Source organism: Pelodiscus sinensis, chromosome 18 (assembly GCF_052426305.1).
Source record: "Pelodiscus sinensis isolate ZL-2025 chromosome 18, ASM5242630v1, whole genome shotgun sequence".
Classification (NCBI taxonomy): Eukaryota; Metazoa; Chordata; order Testudines; family Trionychidae; genus Pelodiscus; species Pelodiscus sinensis.
The window spans coordinates 12,286,339-12,311,452 of record NC_143069.1 but is presented as its reverse complement, the minus strand read 5'-3'; the positions used below and the strand labels follow the sequence as shown (position 1 = coordinate 12,311,452).

Here is a 25,114-nt window from a genome sequence, read left to right as displayed (position 1 = left end):
CCTGAGGAAACTAGGAGTGAAGACAGATTTTTCACTGTAGGTGGGACTCCTGGACTAGGAGCCAGAGCAGTAGTGCATGTAGTTACTGATTTTCCCTTAGGAAGTTGAAAGGGGTGGGGAGTTTTCCCCAGAAAACTCTACAGACTAGAAGTCTCCTTGAAGAAAGATGCTGGAGACATCCTGAAATAGCTACACCATGTCTACATAAGCCACCAATTATTTTGAAATATTTTTTGAAATAACGGGCATGCTATTTCACCGTCCTCGTAATCTTTGCTGCACGAGGGTTGAGAGATGGCTCAAAGTAGTGCATTATTTTGAAATGTGGTGCTGTGTAGATGCAAATGAAAGAAAAAAGTCCAAAACCATAGGTCCAAAACCATAATACCTAAAAATACCTCCCATGCTTGGAGCTACATTGTAGTGACAGTGAACATAAGAACATAAGAACGGCTGTACTGGGTCAGACCAAAGGTGCATCTAGCCCAGTATACTGTCTGCCTAGAGTTGCCAGCACCATGTACCCCAGAGAGGGTGGACTGAAGACAATGATCAAGCGATTTGTTTCCTGCCATCCCTCTCCAGCCTCTGACAAACAGAGGTCAAGGACACCATTTTATCCCCTGTCTAAAAGCCTTTTATGGACCTAACCTCCATGAAATTTTCTAGCTTCTCTTTAAACTCTGTTATAGTCCTAGCCTTCACAGCCTCCTCTGGCAAGGAGTTCCACAGGTTGATTACATGCTGTGTGAAGAAGAACTTTCTTTTATTAGTTTTAAACCTGCTACCCATTAATTTCATTTGGTGTCCTCTAGTTCTTCTATTATGGGAACTAATAAATAACTTTTCTCCATTCACCCTCTCCGCACCACTCATGATTTTATAGACCTCTATCATATCCCCCTCAGTCTCCTCTTTTCTAAACTGAAAAGTCCCAGTCGCTTTAACCTCTCCTCATATGGGACCCGTTCCAAACCCCTAATCATTTTAGTTGCCCTTTTCTGAACCCTTTCCAAGGACAAAATATCTTTTTTGAGGTGAGGAGACCACATCTGTACACAGTATTCAAGATGTGGGCGTACCATAGTTTTATGCAGGGGCAGTAAGGTATTCTGAGTCTTATTTTCTATCCCTTTCTTAATAATTCCTAGCATCCTATTTGCCTTTTTGACCGCCGCTGCACACTGTGTGGAAGTTTTCAGAGAACTGTCCATGATAACTCCAAGATCCCTTTCCTGATTTGTCGTAGCCAAATTAGCCCCCATCATACTCTACGTATATTTGGGGTTATTTTTCCCGATGTGCATTACTTTACACTTATCCACATTAAATTTCATTTGCCATTTTGTTGTCCAATCACTCAGTTTGCTGAGGTCTTCTTGGAGTCCCTCACAGTCTGCTTCTGTTTTGTTTTTCCATAGGTTTCTTATTACCCATTATTCCTTTGACCACTGAATATTTTTTTGGAAAAAGCCAAAGTAAGTTAATTTATTATGGTTTGGTTTACATACAAAGTTTTTCCGTTAAAAGTATTTTGTGCAAAAGCATCTGTGCCAGTGTAGATACTCTCTTGAGCAAGAAAGCTTCGATGGCCATTTTAGCCATCGGGCTTTCTTGCGCAAGAAATTAACGTTGCTGTCTACACTGGCCCTCTTGCACAAGAACACTTGTGCAAGAGGGCTTATCCCTGAGCAGGAGCATCACAGTATTTGCACAAGAAGATTTTGTAAAGTACAAGGTCAGTGTTCTTGTGCAAATACTCGCGGCCAGTCTAGACAGGCGGCAAGATTTTGCACAAAAGCAGCCACTTTTGTGCAAAATCTTGCCAGTCTAGATGCAGCCACAGTGTAAATGTCTAACAATGATAGTAATTAACCATTGGAATAATATACATGTCCAGGGGAGGCAGGGAACTTACCCTACACCCTCTGTGATATTTAGTTTCTGATGTCCCTGACTGGATTCAGAAGCCTCCAGAAGATCGAGCCCAATCCTGGGAGGCTCCTGGTGGAACCAGGAGGGTTGGTAATCTGTTCACAGCATGTGATAGCTCTGGGCTAGATGCATATAGTTACTGATTTTCCCTTAGGAAGTTGAAAGGCGACCTTAACCTGATGGGGTGGGGAGTTTCCCCCAGAAAACTCTAGAGACTGAGAGTTGCCTAGAAGAGAGAAAGGACCAAGCTGTGGGAAATTGTTTCCAAGAGCCCAGAGACCAGTTCTCAGAGGGACACTGCATGCAGGCCTGGGACACAAGCTCACTGCAGCCAGTCCTGGCCTTACTGTGGCTCACCCAAGAATCTTCCAAAATGGTTCTCCCCTCTCCTTGGCTCCCAGGGTAACATCTCAAGTACTGGAGAGAATGGGAAACAATCTTTCCTAGTTTAGGACCAAAACTGTAAAACCTCAAGAAATACCTCATGTTTGGGGATACATTGTGGTGACCATAATATGTTCTGTTTTTCAGTTAGTGTCTTACCCTGCTTATTTGTGCTTATTGTGGTGACCATCAAACTTTCTTCTGACAAATGCAAAAGTAAGTTAATTTTTGTTAACTTACAGGAAGGGGATATTTTTAAGGGGGGTAATAAATCATTGGGATAATTTACCAAGTGTTGCAGTGGATTCTTCATCACTGACTTTTTCTAAATCAAGATCAGTTGCTTTTCTAAAAGCTCTGCTCTAGGAATTATTTTGGGGCCTTTCTACAGCTTGCTGACCTGTGTTCTCCCAGTGGTCAAACTAAATGATGACACTGAGCCCCTCTAGTGTTAGAGTCTATGTAAATCTTGTCATATGATGTGTTTGTAACTGAGATTCAAGTGTAAACCTTCCTGCCATTTTGGCCATGTACAGTTATTGCTATGTCTTTTAGACCCAGGACAGTCCAAGTGTTATTTATCCATATATCATTTATACTGAAAGTGGTTAATTTATGATGTTCATGATGTTTAAAATGTAATTGGCAAATTGTAACATGAACAAAGTATATTGATCAAATATGATCTTTTGCAGACCAGTTCCAGAATGAGATTGGTGAGTCTGACCTCATTACTAAGCAGGAGCACTCAGATTTCCTTCTCCTTTTCTATTGATTAATTGAAAAAAATGTGTCTCCTATCATGTCAGTTTTCCATGCCCGTCTCTCAATAATCAGGAGGCATAAAAATCAATCAAACAAAAGCACCATCAACCTTTCATTTCATCGGTTTAATTTTGCAAATGCTAAATTAGGTAAAAACTCATTTTGCTCACATGAAAAGTTCATTGGATTATGTGGATCACATACAGATTTTATATGGTCTTTATGGGAAGTGGCCCATTTGAGGCAGGTCAAATAACAGTGGTCAGGGTGGAAAACATTGTCTCGTGCTGCCATGTCAGCTGCTCCCTGATGGCCCCTTCTCCTGCCTCTCAGTGATCTGGTCCTGCCATTTTGCCTATATCTCCACTAGCAGGTTGTGCATGCAGTCCGTCTGCTTGCAGATCATTTCCTCTCATGTGCATTTGCACGTGCAGATCAGAGCCAGATGGGCAGATGCAGCAAGAGGTGGAGGATGTACTGAGCTGTCTCAACTGCAAAGAAAAGTTACAAGAGCAGATGTTACAGGAGGTACATTGTGTGGAGCTTAACCTTAATCTATTAGCGTACTCTAAAGAAGGTCTTTGTAAAGACAAAGGAGATGTGTTCTGTGTAAGGCCAAATGTTTGCTTTAAAGCAGATACTTTACAGAAGGTGCCCAGATATCTCAGGAGAGCATTGGGACACCCTTGGTTCAGAGGTAGGCAGGCGAGGTAAGGGCCTGCCAGGCCAGGAGCCTGAAGGCAGGAGAGGGTTAGCAGCTGAGGGCAGCTTTCCACTGTGTCCTGTCCATGTCAGGTCCAGCATATGTGACTCCTGGAGACTGCTTCTTTTTCTGTCTTCTTATCTACTCTTTTCCTAATGGTTCCTAACATTCAGGGTTTTGTTTTGTTTTTTTAATAAAACTTCATGTTGAGCAGATGTTTTCAGAGAATTCTCCATGATTTGTAACACCTGAATAAAACTTAATAATTTGGGAAAATGTTAGTGGAGGAAGCTCAGAGCATCAGAGAAGCAAGCAGTGAAACAAGTTATTGTCATAAGCTATCTGTGTAATCTAACTTATAAAATACACTTTTTCTTTCGCCTCCTTCTTTCTCTATTTAATTTCTGTGGGAAAGCCTCACTTATTCTGGAACTAGTGAGAGCTGAGGCCTTCTGACCTGACTCAGAGACAAAAACCTAGTCTTCTCACAGCTGCTGGGAGCCTCACTTACTGCTTTCTTGTGTGAGCTTTCAAGAGGACTTTTGCTGTTAGGTATTTCCTTATTATCTTGTGCACACATCAGCTTTTGTGAGGAGGAGCTTTGGACTTGAATTTGACTTTGGATTTTATGGAGTGCCAGTGTGAGATCTAGGGTCATAGCCTCTCAATGGCCAGCTTTTATGTTCATACTTACCCATTACCTACACCAAACTGCCCACCCTGCAGAATACTAGTTACAGAAGAGGGCAAAAATGTGTATGTATTCAACACTGTGTCTTTTTATTACAGACAAGGGTCAACAGGAGGAAGGTGAGTTATTGCTGATTTATGTAGCCTTTTAATTAAGCCAATGCAAACAGGAACATCTGATGAAATTGTCTTTACTTTATGGCTACGTCTACACTGGCGGCTTCTTGTGCAAGAACTCTTTTGCGGAAGAATTCTTGTGCAAAAAATCTTCCACAAGACCACAGCCACACTGCCATGTGCTTTTGCGCAAGAGCATCCATGGCAGTGTGGATGCTCTTTTGCGCAAGAAAGCTCTGATGGCCATTTTAACCATAGGGGCTTCTTGCGCAAGAAATTCATGTTGCCTGTCTATACTGCACAAGAGGTGGAAGAGCTCTTGCACAAGAGGGCTTATTTCTTGTAGGGAGAGGAATAACTCTTCCAGAAGAAGCCCTGTTTTACAACGCTGTACTGTAAATTAACTTGCACAAGAATGCATGTGCAGTGTAGACAGCAGGCAAGTTTTTGCAGAAGAACGGTTGTTCTTGCAGAAGAAGCTGCTAGTGAATACATAGCATCCATGTGTGAACAAGAGCACAACTCACTCTCAGTATAGTCCACTGTACTGCACAGGTGAAAGTCATCCTTATTGTAATTCCAGGGAAGTCTGTTCAGTTAGAACATGGAAGGATCAGGTTGCAGGATTTTGGGGGGATATTTTGAATATTCCTATCAGAACAAATATAATGTAAATATTTTCCCAAAAGAAGAAAGCAGTGTAGGGAGGCATAGCATTTGATATGAGAAGATCCAGATTTCATAGAATCATAGAATATTAGAACTGAAAGGGACCTCGCAAGGCCATCAAGTCCAGTCACCCGCCCTCATGGCAGGACCAAGCACCATCTAAATCATCCCTCACAGATGTTTGTCTATCCTGCTCTTAAATATCTCTAGTGATGGAGATTCCACAGCCTCCTTAGGCAACTTGTTCCAGTGCTTAACCACCCTGACAATTAGGAAGTTTTTCCTAATGTCCAACCTAAATCTCCCTTGCTGAAGTTTAAGCCCATTGCTTCTTGTCCTGTCATTAGAAACCAAGGAGAACAATTTTTCTCCCTCCTCCTTGTGACAGCCTTGTAGGTACTCAAAAACTACTCTCATGTCCCCTCTCAGTCTTCTCTTTTCCAAATTAAACAAACCCAATTCTTTCAGTCTGCTCTCACAAGCCACGTTTCCTAGACTTTTAATTATTTTTCAAATATAGCATGAACTTTGATGAAAATTTTATGAAAACAGTGATCCTGTACTGTGAAGCATTAACTTAATTTTGCTTGATGGTACAAGAAATAGTGGGAGTTAGAGAGTGTAATAGGGTATGTCTCCACTAGCTCGTTAATTCAAGCTAGGTAGGAAAAGCAGGCAACCAGAGTTGCAAATGAAGCCCAGGATTTAAATATCCCAGCCTTTATTTGCATGTTCCTGTCCGGTCGCCATTTTTCAATTCCACTAGTACGAAGTAACTGCCGCGTGGCTACATGCAGCAGTGAAAAAGCAATTCAAGCTAAGTCCTTAGTTTGAATTAACTTTTACTTCTCCTGGAATGAGGAGCAAAAGTTAATTTGAGCTAAGGACTTAGCTCAAATTGCCGTTTCACTGCCGCGTGTAGGTGCAGTTACTTCGGAGTAGTGGAATTGAAAAATGGCGACCAGATGGGAACATGCAAATAAAGCCCGGGATATTTAAATCCCGGGCTTCATTTGCAACTCTGGTCGCCTGCTTTGCCTACCTAGCTCGAATTAATGAGCTAGTATAGACATACCCCTAGTGATTATATATGAATAACATAACATAAGTATTGAAGTAACATATGTGGCACCTTAAATAAGTTTGATTCATGCCATGCATTCCATCAACAATTCAATTAACCAACTGCAATATATTAACCAAATTTCTACTGAAAAATGCATATTCTGAATTGATTTAATCTGTTGCAGAAAAAATACACAATACCTATGGTAAGTTTGCAAAGATTTCTAAGCAATTGCTCTGAGATTTTTTGTCTTTCATAAATGACACTATTTTGCTGATCTGTGATTAATCTTGCTACCTTATCAGTATAATTTACCTAAAGATTTTTAGCAGTTCATGCTATAATCTCTAATATTTGTCCACTTACATCAAGACCTCATAGCAGGTAATATTTTTATATAAATAGTTCATTCCCTACTTCACAGTTCCTCAGAGATTTGTGATAAGTTTATATTGATTTGTAAGTAGAGGAATTTAGATTTATTTTCATTCTACTTCTGAAAGCATAGTCTATATTTCTAAGCTTTCTGCTTATTTGCTTTTCTCCTCTGTCTCATTTACCTCAAAATATCTAGCAATATCATCTCTAGAATGACTGCAAACTGTTGTACACATGATCCCTTTGATAAAGCCTTTCAGATTTTCTAGAAGGCAAGCATTCTGAAATTGAATTTTGTGGGAGTAGTTGTTTATTTGCAAATGTCCTACTTCTCTCTTTTTTCTCCTTTTGTCAGCCATTGAGGAGCCAGGCTAAATGAATGGGTTGTTCATTTGCTGTACATTTTGAAAACTGGGACATCACTATCACAGTTCAGGGCAACTGTACTGTATTCCTCCTGCGTGGTCCCCTGAGGGCTCCCCAGCCATCCCCTATCTTGGGCAAGGACCTGTGCGTGTCTCCCTCCTGACTGGGATTTTTCCAGGTGGCACAGTTCCCTGCCTACATTGTGATATCCCCAACACGCCAGGCTGCCTAAATAGACCTGCATCTGTGCTTTGCTTTCTCTTTAAAGGTTATGTGCAGTTGGAATTGCCAGCAGGCCCAAGTGACTGCACAGCTTTTTATATGCCAACATATATTTTTATATGCAAACACATATTTTTAAGGTGAAAGCATTATAGAGAAAACCTATACTCATACTAAAAGATCAGCCTTATGGTTCCTCCTTAGACCCATATCCTGCTAACCCTTCCTGGGAAGGACAGAAGTCCCCTAGGTACAGAAGGTCCTGTATGTTGTTGGATTAGAAGGAAGTCTCTGAGTCAATTTAAACTGAAACAATTTATGCAAATTTCCCTTTTTGTCTGTGGGTCTCTGGAGGATCCAATTTGACCTTGTATATGCGAGACTCTCCAAGAGGTAGTTCCTCTTGCATGGTATTATAACCTGAATACATTTGCCTAATTACTCTCTTCTGTTTTCACTTTTTGGAGGGGTGTGATTCATGCGATTACTTATAATCCCTGGGCAACCATGATCCATACATTTAATTCAGTACGATCCCTCAGTGTTATTTTAGGAAATTTCCATATTTGTTACAGTAATATTCATGGGTGACTGGTATGAGTAAGGGATACAGAAGGACCTAAGTCGTTATCTGTTACCATCCTGTGATCATTATACTTTTCCTGAGCTCTTTTAGTAGCTCTGGTCTAACAGCCACCAAGTTATCTTGTATAGAAAACATTTATTTACAGGATAGCGCAAAAACTCTGTTACTTAAATGTGTGCTATTCCTTTGTAGCTAATCTAAGCCTGGACATGGGTAAGTTTGACTTTATTTCTGTAAATTTCTACTGTAACTTTCAGCTGGAGCTCATGATGGATTTATGTATACTTTATATTTGATGACCAGAGCAGCTCTCCCCTAAAGAACAATCTACTGCACAGCAGTGGACAGATAAATTCCTGCTCAAAATGAAGGGTTGCTAATGCAGTCTCAGAGTGAATTGGGTCTTTCTTTTAAAAAAAGATGTTGTCTTTTTGTAACCCACACCTACCAGACATCTCCATCCTTACAACTGCAATAAAAAAAGTTTGTTTATAGAAGAAGGTGATTATTTGCTTATTCAAATGAGTGTCATTCTTTTTCAGCCCTGTGTCGGAGGAAAATCAGTAAGTTTTCATTGATTTACATTGCTCTCTAATTAAGCAAAGAAAAAATAAGAGGATACATGGAGAACTGGTGGATGAGATGTATTTGTAGATTAGAGATGTGTTCCTCCTGAAAACATTCTACCACACAGAAGTGACTAAATTAATCTCTGCTATAACCCTAGTTATGTTAGTGTAGTTATACCTGGATGAATTAGCATCTACAATTTTTGAAAACTCCAATATATTTTTGCATTCTTTCATAGAATTATACAGTCCTAGGGCTGGAAGTGACCATGGGAGGATATTGAATCCAACCCCCTGCCCAAAGCAGGACCAACCTCAACTAAATCATCCCAGCAAGGGCTTTGTCAAGTTGGGACTGTCAAGGCTCCTTCCCTACTCTGGCATCATAAATGCAGAAGTGGGGTCCCGCAAAAGTACCCCGAACATTCTCTTTCCAAGCTTTGATATAAAATGTCCCCCCAAAATATTAAAAACCTAGATTTTTGGAATAAACATCCTTTACCACTACCAACGTAATGATAAGAAAATCAGGGAGAGATCCCTTGGGAAATCTCAGACCTAAAGTAAAATCCAGGACACACAAAAAATTAACCAATACCAGGTTAATTAAAAAAAGAAAAGAACTTTTATTATCAGCACAATACACTTGTTACAAGCATAATGACTAGATGGAAAAGTCACCAATTAATATACTCATTGGGAGGACTCCTCCAAGGTTCATGAACTTAGTAACAAAGGGGAGGAAAATCCATTTTTTGAATACACAGACATCAGATTCCTTTCTCAAACCATAAAACAATAAAACCTAACAAATGTATCTAAACTTTACCCTACTTACAGATAGCAAAGAGTTTTTTCTTGGAGCAAGACATTTTGTCTGTCCCCCCGAGTAGCCAGAGAGAAACTGCCCAGGGACAGAGGAGGGAAAAACCAAAAATTCCTTTGTCCCAGTTTGAAATTCCTATCTACATTTCTATTGGCTGCCAGCTACCTGGTTAGGTAAGGGACATAGTTAACCCCTTACTTCCTAGGCTGCTGGCTAACCCTCATGATCACAATAGGGACTTAAAAACCTCTAGTGATGGAGATGCCAACACCTCCCTAGGGAACCCATTACAGTGCTTCACCACTCTCCTAGAAAAGCAATTTTTCCTAATATCCAACCTATACCTCCTCTACTGCAACCTGAGACCATTGCTCCTTGTGCTGTCATCTGCCAAATGCAAAAGTTTGAAGCATGGAAAACTATTTCATTAGTCCTATGTGGAATATGGACAGCATCCAGATTTGAGTAGGAATTTTTAGGAGTTGCATATGCTTGAATGTCCAGCAATACTGAATTTTCCAGAAGCACCTAGGGTATGTCTACACTACCCTCCTAGTTCGAACTAGGAGGGTAATGTAGGCATACCGCACTTGCAAATGAAGCCCGGGATTTGAATTTCCCGGGCTTCATTTGCATAAGCGGGGAGCCGCCATTTTTAAATCCCCGCTGGTTCGAACCCGTGCAGCGCGGCTACACGGGGCTCGAACTAGGTAGTTCGGACTAGGTTCCTATTCCGAACTACCGTTACTCCTCGTGAAATGAGGTGTACCGGTAGTTCGGAATAGGCACCCTAGTCCGAACTACCTAGTTCGAGCCCCGTGTAGCCGCGCTACACGGGGTTCGAATCAGCGGGGATTTAAAAATGGCGGCTCCCCGCTTATGCAAATGAAGCCCGGGAAATTCAAATCCTGGGTTTCATTTGCAAGTGCGGTATGCCTACATTACCCCGCTTGTTCGAACTAGGAGGGTAGTGTAGACATACCCTTAGAGATTGATAGTCATATTCAGAATAGTACTTCTCTTCATTGATGTTACTTTATTCTTATTACTTAGAAGGGGCACATAAAATGTGTGTTCAAGTTGGACGTCCTGGGTCCATCACCCTCAGGCCCTGACTGGTCCCTGATGAAGGCTTTTGCCTGACCAGGGGAGGTCATTTCTGGATCCCCTGCTGCTGTCCCTTCCACCCCCACTGGCCTCCTGGCCAGCTTCTTATCTCCTGTCTGCTCCATTGTCCTGCTGACCCCACTGGGCAGCCAACACTGCCCTGGCTCTGACAGCCACCAGGCAGACATCCATGCTGCACGGGATCTCTGGGTCCCACAGGCAGCTGTGCACACTACACCAAGGATCTCTGATTTGCCAGGCAGCCACACACCATGGCTCCCTGCCCTACTGAGCTTTTTGCCGCCCAAAAATTGAGAATGAAAATGGTAATTTTTCATTATTAAGCAATCGTGTAAATAGCTCTAAATTCCCATGAGCCGTCCAAACAACTGTAGAGGACCTCTCCTTTGAGGGACTCAACTGCATTGCAGAGACAAATGGTAAGTTACTGCACATTCTAAAAGATTCCAGGGCCACGTTTGTTCATTTGAAATCTATACTTCTGAAAAGAAGTGTAATTTGAGCAAATCTCAGAGGCTGTGTCTAGACTACATGCTTCTGTCGGCAGAGGCATGCAGATTAGACACATAGGCAAAGGCAAATGAAGCCACAATTTAAATGATCGCGGCTTCATTTACATTTACATGGCTGCCGCGCTGAGCCGACAAACAGCTGATCAGCTGTTTGTCCGCTCAGCGCGCTAGTCTGGATGCTCCCATGCCGACATCAAAGCCCTTTGTCGGCAGCCCCGTTATTCCTCGTGGGATGAGTTTTACCGGGGCTGCCGAGAAAGGGCTTTGATGTCGACAGGGGAGTGTCCAGACTAGCGCGCTGCGCGGACAAACAGCTGATCAGCTGTTTGTCGGCTCAGCGCGGCAGCCATGTAAATGTAAATGAAGCCGCGATCATTTAAATCGCAGCTTCATTTGCCTTTGCCAAAACAACAAATCTACATGGCTCCGTCGACGGAGCCATGTAGTCTAGACATACCCAGAGAGTGCAGAGATCCTGCCATTCACAGGTTTCAGTGTTTCAAAGACACTCTGATCACACAGGAAAGATGTATGTTTCAAAGGCTGGAGATGAATGGCACGAGACAAATCGCTTGGGCATTGTCTTCGGTCCAGCCTCTCTGGGGTATCTGGTGTTGGCCACTGTTGGCAGACAGGCTCCTAGGCTAGATGGACCTTTGGTCTGACCCAGTACAGTCATTCTTATGTTCTGATGTTCTAAGCTCAGGGCTCAGGGTCGGGGGTTTCACTGGACCAACTTGATTTTCATGCAAACCTGCTCCTGGGTCCGCATGTGGCCTGGGGTGGCCAGGCTGGCAGCTATCCTGCCCTAGACAGCTGCATTCCTGTGCCTAGTGTGGAGATCGTGGACGTTGGAGGACTCCCCCCAAACCTTGATGAGGTCCACGATCTCCACACTAGACCAGGCGGGCACCTGCCTCTTGCGGCCCCGGGCAGGCTCCTATGAGCCGCCAGCCTGGTCCTGGGAAGAGGCGGAGGGCTGGGTGGCAGCGGGTGGCTGGCTCATGCCATGCAAGGTGCACGGTCTGCTGACTAGGTGCTGGCAGGCTTGCAACTGGCACAAGCACTGTAGCCAGACCGTGGCCCTTTAAGGGCTCCGGGGCCGGGAGGGGGGCAGAAAAGTTAGTGGCCACCAGGGCAAGCTGGGAAGGGCTAGCCTCCAACTAGTTCAAATTAAATGGCTACACAGCCCTTAATTTGAACTACTTAATTCAAACTAGGCGTTAGTCCTCATAGAATGAGGTTTACCTAGTTCGAATTAAGTGCTCTGCTAGTTCGATTTAAATTCGAACTAGCGGTTTGTATGTGTAGCCCCTATTAAAGTTAATTCGAACTAACGTTTGAATTAACTTTGTAGTGTAAACATACCCTAACAGAGTGTAAAGAGGTGTTAGATAAATTCATGGAGGTTAGGTCCGTAAAAGGCTATTAGCCGAGAGTAGGAATAGTGTCCCTGGCCTCTGTTTGTCAAAGACTGGAGATAAATGCCAGGAAACAAATTGCTTGATCATTGTCTTTGGTCCACCCCTTCTGGGGCACCTGGCACTGGCCACTCTCAGCAGACGGGTTACTGGGTTATATGGACCTTTGGTCTGATTCATTATGTCCATTCTTGTGTTCTTATTTTCTTATTTGTTCCCCTATTTAGGTGATTGGTTAATCTAGATTACTCCTTACACTCCTTGAAGGATCAGGTTTATCTCTTCCTCATCCTCCTAATAAATTTGATTAATAGAGATAATAGTGTTGCCGTAATAGATTTCTGTAAGACATTTCACTTGGTACCACATGGTATTTGGTCTAAAAATAGATGAATATAAAATCAACATGATCTATACTAAATAGATTAAAAGATTGCTGAGTGAAACCATTATCAGGCAATCCACATAGAATGGGTATGTTTCTAGTGTGGTACCACAGTCGTCAGTTCTTGGTATTCCTCTGCTGAAAATTTTTATAAATGACTAGGAAGATGGGCCGATTATCATTTGAGGTAGCATGCCAAAATCACTAGTGTGGTCATGTCTGCTTGGGCAGCAGATGGGCAAGCTGTCTCAGTAGTCTCTCAGGGTATGTCTACATTAGCTTGTTAATTCGAGCTAGGTAGGCAAATGAGGGCAACCGGAGTTGCAAATGAAGCCCGGGATTTAAATATCCCGTGCTTCATTTGCAAGTTCCTGGGAGCCGCCATTTTTAAATCCCTCTTAGTCCAAACTAATTGCCCACTAGACGCGGCAGTTAAACGTTAATTCGAACTAACTTCTTAGTTCAAATTAACTGTTACTCCTCATTCCACAAGGAGTAACAGTTAATTTGAACTAAGGAGTTAGTTCGTATTAACGTTTAACTGCCGCGTCTAGCCGCGGGCAGTTAGTTCGGACTAAGGGGGATTTAAAAATGGTGGCGCTTGGGAATATGCAAATGAAGCCCGGGATATTTAAATCCAGGGCTTCATTTGCAACTCCGATTGCCCTCATTTGCCTACCTAGCTCAAACTAACGAGCTAGTGTAGACATACCCTCACATTGCTTGCCACTTGTCATTACTGCAGTTTCCCCTTCATTTCTAGTAAACTAATGACATTAGGGCTAGTGCAGGCATGTCCACTTGAGCTGGGTTTTACACTTTCAATGCTAGTATATATACACCATGAGAGCATTGCATAGAATGAGAACATGAGCTATCTGACTGGTTAATGCAGTGCTTGGCTTTAAACTGCCTGTTAAATACATTCTTATTAATAAGGAAAATAATGCTCATAATAACTTGTGTAATGACAACGATTTTTTATTTGTATGAAGTAGACATTATTTCTTACACGGTAGTGTTCTGTACACATGGATTGCTTGCTGCAGACTTGGTTTAACTGGCTAAAAAACTCCTTATTGTAAGTCACCCATTATAGAAAATATTAATTCATAGAGAAGACGTCTATTTTAATGAAATGTATTTCTTACATTTGCAGAAGAATTGCGAGAGAAATTTGGTAAGTTTATATTGATCTCTATAACTTTCCTCTGAAGCAGTGGAGGAATTGTAACTCAGTAAACTGCATGTACTGCATAGTTTTCTTGGCTCCACATCCTCTCAAAGTAGTGTACTACCAAGGCCAAACACATCGTCTATGTCTAGACTACATCCCTTTTTCATAAAAGGGATGTAAATTAGACGTATTGCAATTGCTAATGAAGCGGGGATTTAAATCTCCCCCGCTTCATTAGCATAAAAATGGTTGCCGCTTTTTTTCCGCATGGAGCTTTGTCGGAAAAAAGCGGCAGTCTAGACACTGATCTTGTGGAAAATAAAGCCTTTTCCGAAAAATCCCTTATCCCACTATGAAATAAGGGATAAGGGATAAGGGATCTTTCGGAAAAGGCTTTATTTTCCGCAAGATCAGCGTCTAGACTGGCGCTTTTTTCAAACAAAGCTCCGTGCGGAAAAAAAGTGGCAGCCATTTTTATGCTAATGAAGCGCGGGAGATTTAAATCCCCGCTTCATTAGCAATTGCAATACATCTAATTTACATCCCTTTTACGAAAAAGGGATGTAGTCTAGACGTAGCCATTCTGTCTATAATTTCACTAAAGTCTGTGGATTATACAAGTGAAAAAGTAGGTTTTGATGAAAACTCCTTTTAAAACACTACTATGGGTGAGGTGCCTCCTGCTTACTATGCTCGCCAACCCCTTTCTCTGGGAGTAGACATCCTGGTTCTTCCCCAGGCCACCAGGGAAGAACAGACCAAGGTGTGGCAGCACTGGCCTACCCCAACTCTCTCCCCACAGGCACTGGGCCCATTCCTGGGGCCGGGCCAGCTCTGGGTCTCCCCACATCTCTGGCCCTTGGGAGTTGGTCCAGGCCAAGACCATGGCAGGCCCAGCTTTCTCTTTGTGGCTGTCAAGGGATTGGGCCAGGACTGAAATCAGGACTTTTAAGTGAATTACTTTTCAATTATCTTCCAGTGTATGCAACTCTCCAGAATCAGATATTGCAGGAAAGAAAATGTAGATGTGAAAAGGATTGAATATTGTGAATGAAAAGTGAATAACTAACATCAAAAAAGTTTAACTTTTTGGAGCAGGATTTTAGTTCAATATTTGGTGTATTAAAGACAAAAAGGAACTATACTGTTAATAAATATACATTGCTCTGTCATTATTTAGGACGCAAACAAGAGTTTCATGGAGCAGGTAAGATTTTCTTTCTACTTCCATCAGCCAGGGTCAAAGCTCTGTATCAGTGACTGCTTGTACTCTTGGAACTAGATGGGTGGTTACCAGGTCACATAAAAATACTCTCTTGTCCAGCTAGGGTATTCAGAAAGTTGTTTTTCGGGGGTAAGCACAGTGTGCATGTGCAACTGAATGGGATAGCTGCCTGGACCCTGTGGGTATATATGCAGGTTGGGTGGTTCATCCCATACTCACTGCTGCCCCATACTATCAGCTACTTCCATGGCTTCAAGTAACTATATAACAACTGACAGAGAATATCCACATCTGAAAGTGAGGCTGATTAGTCATCTGAAGAAATGGATTGTGACCATAAAATCTCATGATATTTTTTACATTTTTGTTAGTGTCTAAGGTGCTAAAGGATCATTTGTTGTTGTTGTTTTAAGTTTTTTTCTTGTACTGATTGTGAAAGGTTGCCTCTGTGGGAGAATGTGAAACTTTCATGGTTCCTTCAGCTCAATTATTCCTTGGGTCTGTGGAAATCTGGCCTCTGATGCCAGATTTTAATTAGAAGATTTTGAAGTGTTACATTGCACACACATCAGGACTAGGCAGCATTTAAAAATGGCAGGTAAACAATAGTATAGTACTGAGAGCAGCAGAGACACCAGGATGTCATAAAGTACAAAAATGGATAAATATTGCACTAAAATAGTTAGTTGACTGAATATGTGCCAAACTGAATATGGCTAAATTACACTGTTTGTGACATTAGTAAATCTGGTACCCAACTGTTTGCTGTTTTCTGTACATTCTAAACAAGAAAACTCACTGATCATGTTCATTTTCCAGAGCAACTTCAGAGAGAAATTGGTGAGTTTGTGTGGATCTATAAGTAGCATCACTCATTTTTATTTCCCAGAAGTATAAGATATACCAAGTATTTACAAATGCCAGTGCTGTTCCCAAAATATTCCATTATACAACATCAGGTTCTGTGAGACATCATTGTCTATATAAGCCCATTGCAATCAATATACCAAATACAGAATGTATTCAATCTGTTGCCCTGGAGTTGACAGCTCCTATCTACCATATACCCAAGGATGAACAGGGTAAAGAGTTACTTCTTGAATATGGAGTTCAATTCGAGGCCTCTGCATTTATATTCAAAGTTGCACATAAAATCTCCCCCTTCTTATATAAGAGATACTTCTCCTTCAGTGACTGAGCCCCCGTGACACTTACATGACACTTTACGTGACATTTATGGGAGCTGGACTCTGACCACCAGACCCAAAACTGTGCAACCTCAGAATGGTCCACCTCTCAGGCTGCATGTGAAAACTTTAGTCTTAGATTCTGTGTATATTGAAAAGTATCTTTTACATTTTCTATTGTAGCCCTATTCAGGGACAAAAAGGATAAATGTGCTGTGACTTCTGCTGTTAGAAAGCGGAGGGAAGTTGTTGTTTTATCAGTAAGGGAAGTTGGGGATGGAGGATTTCTTTAACTGCTGGCAGGTCTTTCTGCTTTTGCAGTCTCGAGAAAGTGAATTTTGTAACCAGAACAGAGCAGCATCTGGGAAGTAGCACAAAGCAGCCCTCAGAATGTACTAATCAACTCTATGGGTATGTCTACACTACAGAGTTAGTTCGAACTAACGGACGTTAGTTCGAACTAACTTTAATAGGCACTACACTAGCGCTCCTCTAGTTCTAATTTAATTCGGACTAGCGGAGCGCTTAGTTCGAACTAGGTAAACCTCATTTTACGAGGATTAAGCCTAGTTCGAACTTACTAGTTCAAATTAAGGGCTGCGTAGACCCTTAATTCGAACTAGTGGGAGGCTAAGGCTTCCCGGGTTTCCCTGGTGGCCACTCTGGCCAACACCAGGGAAACTCTATGCCCCCCTCCCGGCCCCGGACCCCTTAAAGGGGCACGGGATGGCTACGGTGCCCGTGCCAGGTGCAAGCCTGCCAGCACCCAGCCAGCAGACCCTGCACCTGGCATGGATCGAGCCAGCCACCCGATGCCCCCCAGCCCTCCCCCTGGTCCAGGGACCAGACTGGGAGCTTGCTCCCGGGAGCTTGCCCGGGACCACAAGAGGCGGGCACCCAGGAGCAGGTGTGCATGAAAATCAAGGGGGTCCACTGAGACCCCCGACACTGAGCCCTGAGCTTACAATGGCCGTCCTGGGTCAGACCAAAGGTCCATCTAGCCCAGTAGCCTGTCTACCGACAGCGGCCAACCCTAGGGACCCTGGAGGGGATGGACCGAAGACAGTGACCAAGCCATTTGTCTTGTGCCATCCCTCTCCAGCCTTCCACAAACTTTGGGCAGGGACACCACTCCTACCCCCTGGCTAATACCACTCCATGGACCCAACCTCCATGACTTTATCTCACTTCTCTTTAAACTCTGTTCTAGTTCTAGCCTTCACAGCCTCCTGCAGCAAGGAGTTCCACAGGTTGACTCTTTGCTTTGTGAAGAAGAACTTTCTGTTACTAGTTTGAAGCCTGCTACCCATTCCTTTCCTTTGGTGTCCTCTAGTCCTTCTTTATGGGAACTAATGAAGAACTTTTCTATATGCACTCTCTCCACCCAACTCCTGCTTTTATAGACCTCTATCCTGTCCCCCCTCCGTCTCCTCTTTTCTAAGCTGAAAAGTCCCAGTCTCTTTAGCCTCTCTTCATATGGGACCTGTTCCCAACCCCTGATCATTTTAGTTGCCCTCCCCTCTCCCAGCCTCTCTCTTCCCCTCTCCCACCTCCTTTTCCCAGTCTCCCCCAGTTTTGTTCAATAAAGACAGATTCCATTTTTGAACACAATTGTCCTTTATTTTGTACATCAAGAAAAGGGGCTAGGGAAGGGTAAGTGGAAGGAGGTGAGGGGGGAATGGGGTACGAGCCCCCGATGGGGAGGACTGGGCTGGCTCTGTGGGCTTCTGGGGATGGAAGCTCTCCTGCAGCCCCCCAATTACCCCCTCTCCCCAGATGGCAGCCTGCGGCAAGTGCAGCCGGGCTGATGGCCGAGTGCTGTGATGTGCCCAGTGTGGGTACTCCGGGCAATCCAAGCCAGGACTGGTTTTCAAGCGGGGCACCCCTGAGAACTGTCTGTCCGGGGTGGGAGTAGGGACCCTTTAAGCACAGCCCTCGGCTAGCCTGAGACAGCATCTCCACGCTCTAAGTCCTCCTCTGATGCCCTGCCGGCACTGCTTCCAGCCATCCTTAAGCCCTGTTCAGGGTCCACTTAATGTGGACATGCTAGTTCGAATTAGCAAAATGCTAATTCTAACTAGTTTTTAGTTCTAGATGCGTTAGTTCGAATTAGCGCTGTAGTGTAGACATACCCTGTGGGATTTAATACACTACGCAATGGGTGAAGCCTTGATAGAGAAGTGCTGGAGCACCCCCATGCATGGGAATCCCCACTGGGAGTTGAAAGGAACATTCATTCCATGCTCCCTTGGGCTATGTCTAGACTGCAAGCCTCTTTCGAAAGAAAGCACCCAGTGAGTCTGGATGCTCTCTTTCTAAAAAGCCTGTTTGCTTTCAAGAACACCTTCTTTCGAAAGAGCACTTTCGAAAGAAGGCATTCTTCCTCGTGGAATTAGGTTTACCACCGTCGAAAGAAAAGCCGCATTCTTTCGATTTAATTTCGAAAGAACGCGGCTTCAGTCTAGACGCAGGTGAAGTTTTTTCGAAAAAAGGCTACTTTTTTTGAAAAAACCCCTGAGTCTGGACACAGCCTTGCTGAGTGGGGAGATCCCTTCACACAGCAGAGCGTAGAGCGCCCAGGAATCCTGATAGAAAGAAAATCTCTGCTATAAGCCAGGCAGCATGTGCTGGTGTTCAGGGCCAATCTGCAATGAGAGAGTGCTGTTCTCCCGGCCACTCGCAGCCCCGCCATGCCTAGAAACTCCAGAAGATGAAGGTTAACCCTTCTTGGTACAATCCTACAGGAGGGCCCCATGCTGGTGCAGTTCAGCCGTCCACTTACCGTTTCTGACATGGCTGAGCCTTTTCCAAACCCTTTATCTGTGATAGTAACAGGGAGGATTTCTGCCTCGGTAAAGTTGTACCATCTTTTCATCTAAGCTCACAAAACCCTTGGCTGAGTGGGCACTTGGTTATAGTAGCTCTGTATCTAGCAGAAAAGAAAATGTAAATATGAAAAACAGTGAATATTGCGAATGCAACTGGAACACAATTCATTAAATAAATATTCTCGACCCTTTCGAGTGCTGACACACATATTAGAATTGTTGGATTTCTGTATGGGACAAAATCTCTCATCTAGTCTTCAGTGTAGAGGAATGGGCAAGTAACTAGCCTCACAGAATGATTAGCTGGCAAAGGCTCCTTCCTACTCACCAACATGGTAAATATTTGTGCTAGTCAAGGGATAAACCTCACTCTACAGCTTGCTAATACATAAATACACATTAACTATTCTTCTCTTTCTCTTTTCTCCATGAATCTTTTCCAGAGCAACTCCAAGAGCAAAATGGTGAGTTTTCTGAATTACTCCCCAGTCATGGGCTCTGATAATTCCATGTGCAGCTAGAAAGTGATATTTTCACTTGTGTGGCTAGGAATGTCTTTTGGCACAGGATCCCTTGTGTATCACAGTGCATTACAGAGCTGAGAAATTGCCAGATTTCTGCAGTGTGGAGAGGAGATATTCCAGGACTCACAGCAGAGGCCCCAAGAATGGCTGAAATCATAATAATATATGGAGATATGCCATCTCATAGAGCTGGAAGGGATCCTGAGAGATCATCTAGTTCAGTCCCCTGCCCTCATGGTAGAGCCAAGTACCATCCCTGACAGATTTGCCCCAGACCCCTACATGGCCCCCTCAAGGAGTTAGCTCACAGTCCTGGATTTAGGAGGCTAACGCTCAAACCACTAAGCTATCCCTATCCTGCATTAGGAAAGTGTGTGAATTTACACTAAAAGAGCTGTTAATAGAAGCCAATTTTTGACTTTCTCTGAGAGAACATCATGTACTGGGTGCAAGCTCGATTCACAGTGCCCCATTTTTGGTCTGGGAAATGGTTATGGGAAAGACCTCTTGTGTGAGAGAGACTCAGCACTGAAGCCGTATGGCACTGGCAGACACATTGGCCCTTCATTACCGCTCCACATCACTGGTAACATAGAGACACCATAATAAGGTGAACAGTGGGTGCTCTCTATTCAAGACATGCCCTTATCACAAGCCTAAGCACAAGAAGACATCAACCCACAAAGCTCAGTCATTGACTCCAGTGCCAGTACATGGGCCATTGAATCTGGACCAAGCGCTTCCTTGGGAGCTCCTGTGAGAGAAATTCCCCAGTTTCACAATCTAGGGACAAGTCTGCCATTCTAAGATGCGTTTCAACAGGGCCGGCTTCAGGAAGTGTGAAATTCAAACAATTTCGATGGGGCCCCGCAACAATTTTGGTTGAGTAAAAAAAAATGTATACAAAAGTTTCAACGGGGGCAGAGGGAGAGGAGCAGGAATTTTTTGAATTGAGAAAAAAAGAATCACGGCACAAACAATCCCCTGCCAACACACACAAACCCCCTTCTGCGGCACAGGAAAACCCTGCGCTAAACTCAAACCTCCTGAGGCGCAGGAAGCCGATGCACTCTTCCTCCGGGGTTGGCAGGGCCGGCAGATTTGTATAATTTTTGGTGGTGCCCCATTAGCTACACCTCCTGACCCTCATTAACCAGCCTTCTGGAGGTAACACACTCAGGGAAAAATGGACACATGACCAGAAGTAAAAGGTCTCAAAGGGCTTTTCCCACCATCCTCCTACCAACAGGGATTAGTTTGGCCCCCACCAAAGCCCCCTCATGCAACTATCCTACAATTGCATTAATCCAATGTTTGTGACATTAACTTGGGGGCAGAGAGGCTGGGGGAAGTATTCCCTCTAAGGCTATGTCTACACTTGCGGCTTCTTGCACAAATACAGACATTCCTGCGCAAGAATCCACAGAGCAGCCACACTGCCCGCCTGCTCTTGCACAAGGAAATTTACAGTAAAGTGTGGTAAGAAATCCCAGCAGAAATCCCAGTGGTTACCTAGTGAAATTAATACATATCAGGCTTGATAGCAATAAGAAGAAGTATTGTTTTCATAAAAAAGAGGGTTAATTTGTGAGACTCATTACTAGGGGATATTTTGAAGGGCAAAAGTCTAAATAAAGAATTGAGTTAATGAAGGAGAACTCCTTCAATGACTATTGGCCAAGATTGCCCAAGAGATACAACTTCATTTTCAGAATGACCCTAAACCCCTGAATACAAAAACCTAGGAGGGCAGGATATGGGTGATTGATTCCTCTGATGGTTGGGTGGTGGCCATTGTCAGAGATAGGACGCTGGTCTAGATGGACCACTGGTAATACCCAGGATAGCAGTTCTTCTGTACTCAGTGGGCTTGGGGTTTCTCTAACAGGCTGTTTTCAGAATTCTTACCCAGCCTCCCTAGTCCCTGGCATCTGGGTGCTTGCCTGGTTCTTTTCCATGGCTCAGATCTAGGAGGAACTGTTCACCTCTTAGCACACAATCCCAAATGGCAGATGCCCCTGGCAATGTAGTTCTGCAGCTGACTCCCCTTCCTCACTATGGGTATGTTTAGACTACAGGCTTCTGTCAACAAAGAGTGTCTAGACTATGTCCGGTTCTGTTGACAAAGCAAGTCACTTTGTCTACAGGAGAGTGTAGATGCAAAGGACAGTGTAGATGTAATAAAGACTTCTGTCGACAGAACTCTGTCTACAAAAGACATTATTCCACGTAAAATGAGGTTGACCGCTATCAACAAAACTATACCTGCTTCTAGACTACCACTGAATTTTGTCGACAGAACTCAGCAGCAGTTTAGATGCAGGTATAGTTTTGTCGACAAAAGTCCACTTTTGTCAATAAAACTCTGTAGTCTAGACAGAGACACCCTATAGGTCTGGGACAATCAGGCACAAATAGTTGATAGTGGGAACAGAGAAGATATGCTCAATAAACCTTTTCATCCCCCATTCCAGCTGAGTGTCTCTCCATTCGGCCATAGCCAAACTATATCTTTCATGCAAACTTTTTCTACACCAGAAAAGAGGTGGTTGTGGCTGAGTACAATGCTGTTCCCCTCATCTGGATGTCACAGGCCCTTTAGCTGGTCCTGATACCATGTAGCTGGAAATACTGGAGGGACTGCTTTGAGCGACGATGGAATAATGCATATTGTTCCCGTTGCTGTCCCCGCTAATTGCACATAGGGCAATACAGCTCAATGCTTAGCCTATAGCTTTTAATGGTTAGTTGTATTTCTGACTGGCCTTTTAATGATGAAATGGTATTCTCATTGAATATTCATTTTGTTTCAGAAAACCTAGAGCGGACAATACGTAAGTTTGTGTCTCCTTTCTATTATGTACACGCTGACCTTGTGTCATCTACACTCTTTTTATATCAGTTACAGTCAGATGGAAGAGGGAAATGAGTATCCCTTCATGAATAATAGCCAGTCCATGTGCCTTTATCACAGAATAAATCCGAGGAGAAATTGTTAAAGTTCTCTTCAATCACACAGTTCTGTGAGGCAACAAAAGAGATTAACAGAGGAGTATATCCTGTCATATTCACTTTACTAACTAGTTGTTGTCATGCTTAATAGGTTAAAGCAATATTTGCAGCTTATTTTTCTTCTATCTGGAAAGATAGCCTTGAAATTAGCCATTAACCTGAATAGCTAATGAAGAATCCTTGCCTTTCATGGCCCATGGCCAATATTTATGTTACACAAGAAAGAAAGTATCTCATTCAACATGTTCTTCAATTTGTAAGTCAAGGAATAAATATTAAACTCATTTCTTCTCCCATTTCCTTTGCAGAGGAACTCCACAGAGAAAACGGTGAGTGGGCCTACTTTCCGAAAAATTACTGTAGGGATGTTTCCATTGCACTGCCCATCTGTCTGAGAAGACAATGGAAAGATTATGGGGTGTGAGGCAGGGCAGAGTTGACACTTCTGTGCTATTGTAATAACAGAGGCCATGCAGATACTCCACCCCCTACCTAAGAGATGGAGACAGAATTTACGTTCTCAATTGACTTCTAAAAGAATGGGAAACCATGTTTTGTACAGAGCTCCTGGATAGGGCTCTGTAGCCATTGCCATGGAAGGGAAGTGGTGATAGACATATTGGAATGTATAATGAATCAGGAAAAAAAAACCAAGCTCTTCTAGGTTCTCTCCCAATGGACACATTTCTAGATAAATATAAATAGATGACATTCGGCATGGGAATTTGTGTATTTTTTTAAAAAAAGGATAAAATAGTTCCATACAGTCATGTCAGAGCCGAATAGGGGTTTCAGGAAATAAAATTATTACTGAATTCAATATTTGACCCTTCATTCAGTGGAGTAGACTGAAGTGGCCACATTCCCATTGCCCCCAAATTTGATCCTGATCCAATGGGATCGAATTTGATCCTGATCCACTGGGATCAAATTTGATAAGAATGTAGTGCATATATTGAGAAGAGTCCTTTTCTTATGTCTTGTAGCCCTATTCAAGGAGGAGAAAGGTCATTTTATCAGTGGGGGAAACTGGGGAGGGAGGATTTCTTTAACTGCTGGCAGGTCAGGACCTTTCTGCTTTTACAGTCACAGAGGAGTTTTGTAACTGGGACTTAAAAAAGTCTGGATAGTGTTCAGTGGCAGTTTGTCTTTCACTGCATAATCCAGATGGGGATGTGAGACTGGGACCATTGAGAGGAAAGAAATGTCCATGAACAAGATATTCTGCAAAAACAAGAACAAACCAACTTACAGACAGAGAACTGTTTTGTTTGCTAAAGCAATGGCTAGATTTTAGATATGTATTCAACAGAAAAGAAAACGTACATGTGAAAGACGTTGAACCTTGTGAGTGCAAATGCAACATAATTTATTAAATAAATATTATCACGCCTCTTTCAAGCGCTGACACCCATTTTAGATTTGTGCCCTATTCACTTCTTTTCCATTTAATCATGACCTTGAAGGTTCTTGCCAACATTATTAAATATGTTTGGGACTTAATCTCTTATCTAGTCTTCTGTGTGGGGGAATGGGAAAATGACAAGCCTTACAGAGGGTATGTCTAGACTACATGGCTCTGTCGACAGAGCCATGTAGATCTGTTTACTAGACATAGGAAAATGAAGCAGCGATTTAAATAATCACTGTTTCATTTACATCAAAATGGCCACCGAGCTGTGCTGATCAGCTGTGTGGCGGCATGGCAGGGCAGTCTGGACGCACTACGGTCGACAAGAGACGCCCTTGTCGACCGCTCCAGTAAGCCTCATTTCAAGAGAATGACTAGCTGGTAAAGACTTTTTCCTGCTCATCATCATAGTAAATATTTGTGCTAGTCAAGGGATAAAGGTTGTTGTTCTCACTCTGCAGCTTGCTAACAAATAGACAGACACTAATTATTTTTCTCTTTCCCCTTTCTCACTGATTATTTTCCAGAGCAACTCCAAGAGCAAAATGGTGAGTTTTCTGAATTATGCCACAGTCATGGGCTCTGATGATGCCACGTACAGCTAGAAAGTTGTATGTTCACTTGTGTGGCTGGGAGATCTCTTGTTCCACAGGATCCTTTGTATATCGCAGTTCATTAGAGAGGTGAGAAGTTGCTAGCTTTCTGCAAAGCAGTGTGGGGAGGAGATATTCCAGAGCTCGCTGCAGAGCCCCTGAGAATGACAGAAATAATAGAGACTCAGGATTCCATCCTGCTCGGATTAGCTTTCAGCAGAAGTTTGACCTGGATGTGATGGATACATACAGGATGGCTAGCTCCTCCCATCTTCCCTGCTGTCCATGTGACTTCAGCCATATGTCCCGCTTCATGTGTGGATGCACAGTAAAACAAGTAATAGTTAATCCGTGAAAATTGTTCCCTGTTCCTTTTCCTCATTTACTAATGAGAGAAGAGTTTTCTTTGAGGGCTTGTTGATCAGGTGCTACAAT

The 25,114-nt window shown here is 43.1% G+C and overlaps 1 protein-coding gene across 1 annotated transcript in view; it reads left to right on the top strand.

Moving 5' to 3' along the window:
- LOC149523232 (uncharacterized) overlaps positions 1–25,114 on the top strand; it is an 89,564-nt gene that overhangs the window by 19,007 nt on the left and 45,443 nt on the right. Inside the window, exons 8-21 of the mRNA XM_089769996.1 lie at positions 1,422–1,478; positions 2,467–2,535; positions 3,015–3,035; positions 4,577–4,597; positions 6,514–6,534; positions 8,074–8,094; positions 8,424–8,444; positions 13,882–13,902; positions 15,080–15,106; positions 15,944–15,964; positions 19,583–19,603; positions 22,477–22,497; positions 22,984–23,004; positions 24,614–24,634. Coding sequence (XP_089626122.1) covers positions 1,422–1,478; positions 2,467–2,535; positions 3,015–3,035; positions 4,577–4,597; positions 6,514–6,534; positions 8,074–8,094; positions 8,424–8,444; positions 13,882–13,902; positions 15,080–15,106; positions 15,944–15,964; positions 19,583–19,603; positions 22,477–22,497; positions 22,984–23,004; positions 24,614–24,634 — 384 coding nt within the window. The remainder of the gene's footprint in view (positions 1–1,421; positions 1,479–2,466; positions 2,536–3,014; positions 3,036–4,576; positions 4,598–6,513; positions 6,535–8,073; positions 8,095–8,423; positions 8,445–13,881; positions 13,903–15,079; positions 15,107–15,943; positions 15,965–19,582; positions 19,604–22,476; positions 22,498–22,983; positions 23,005–24,613; positions 24,635–25,114) is intronic.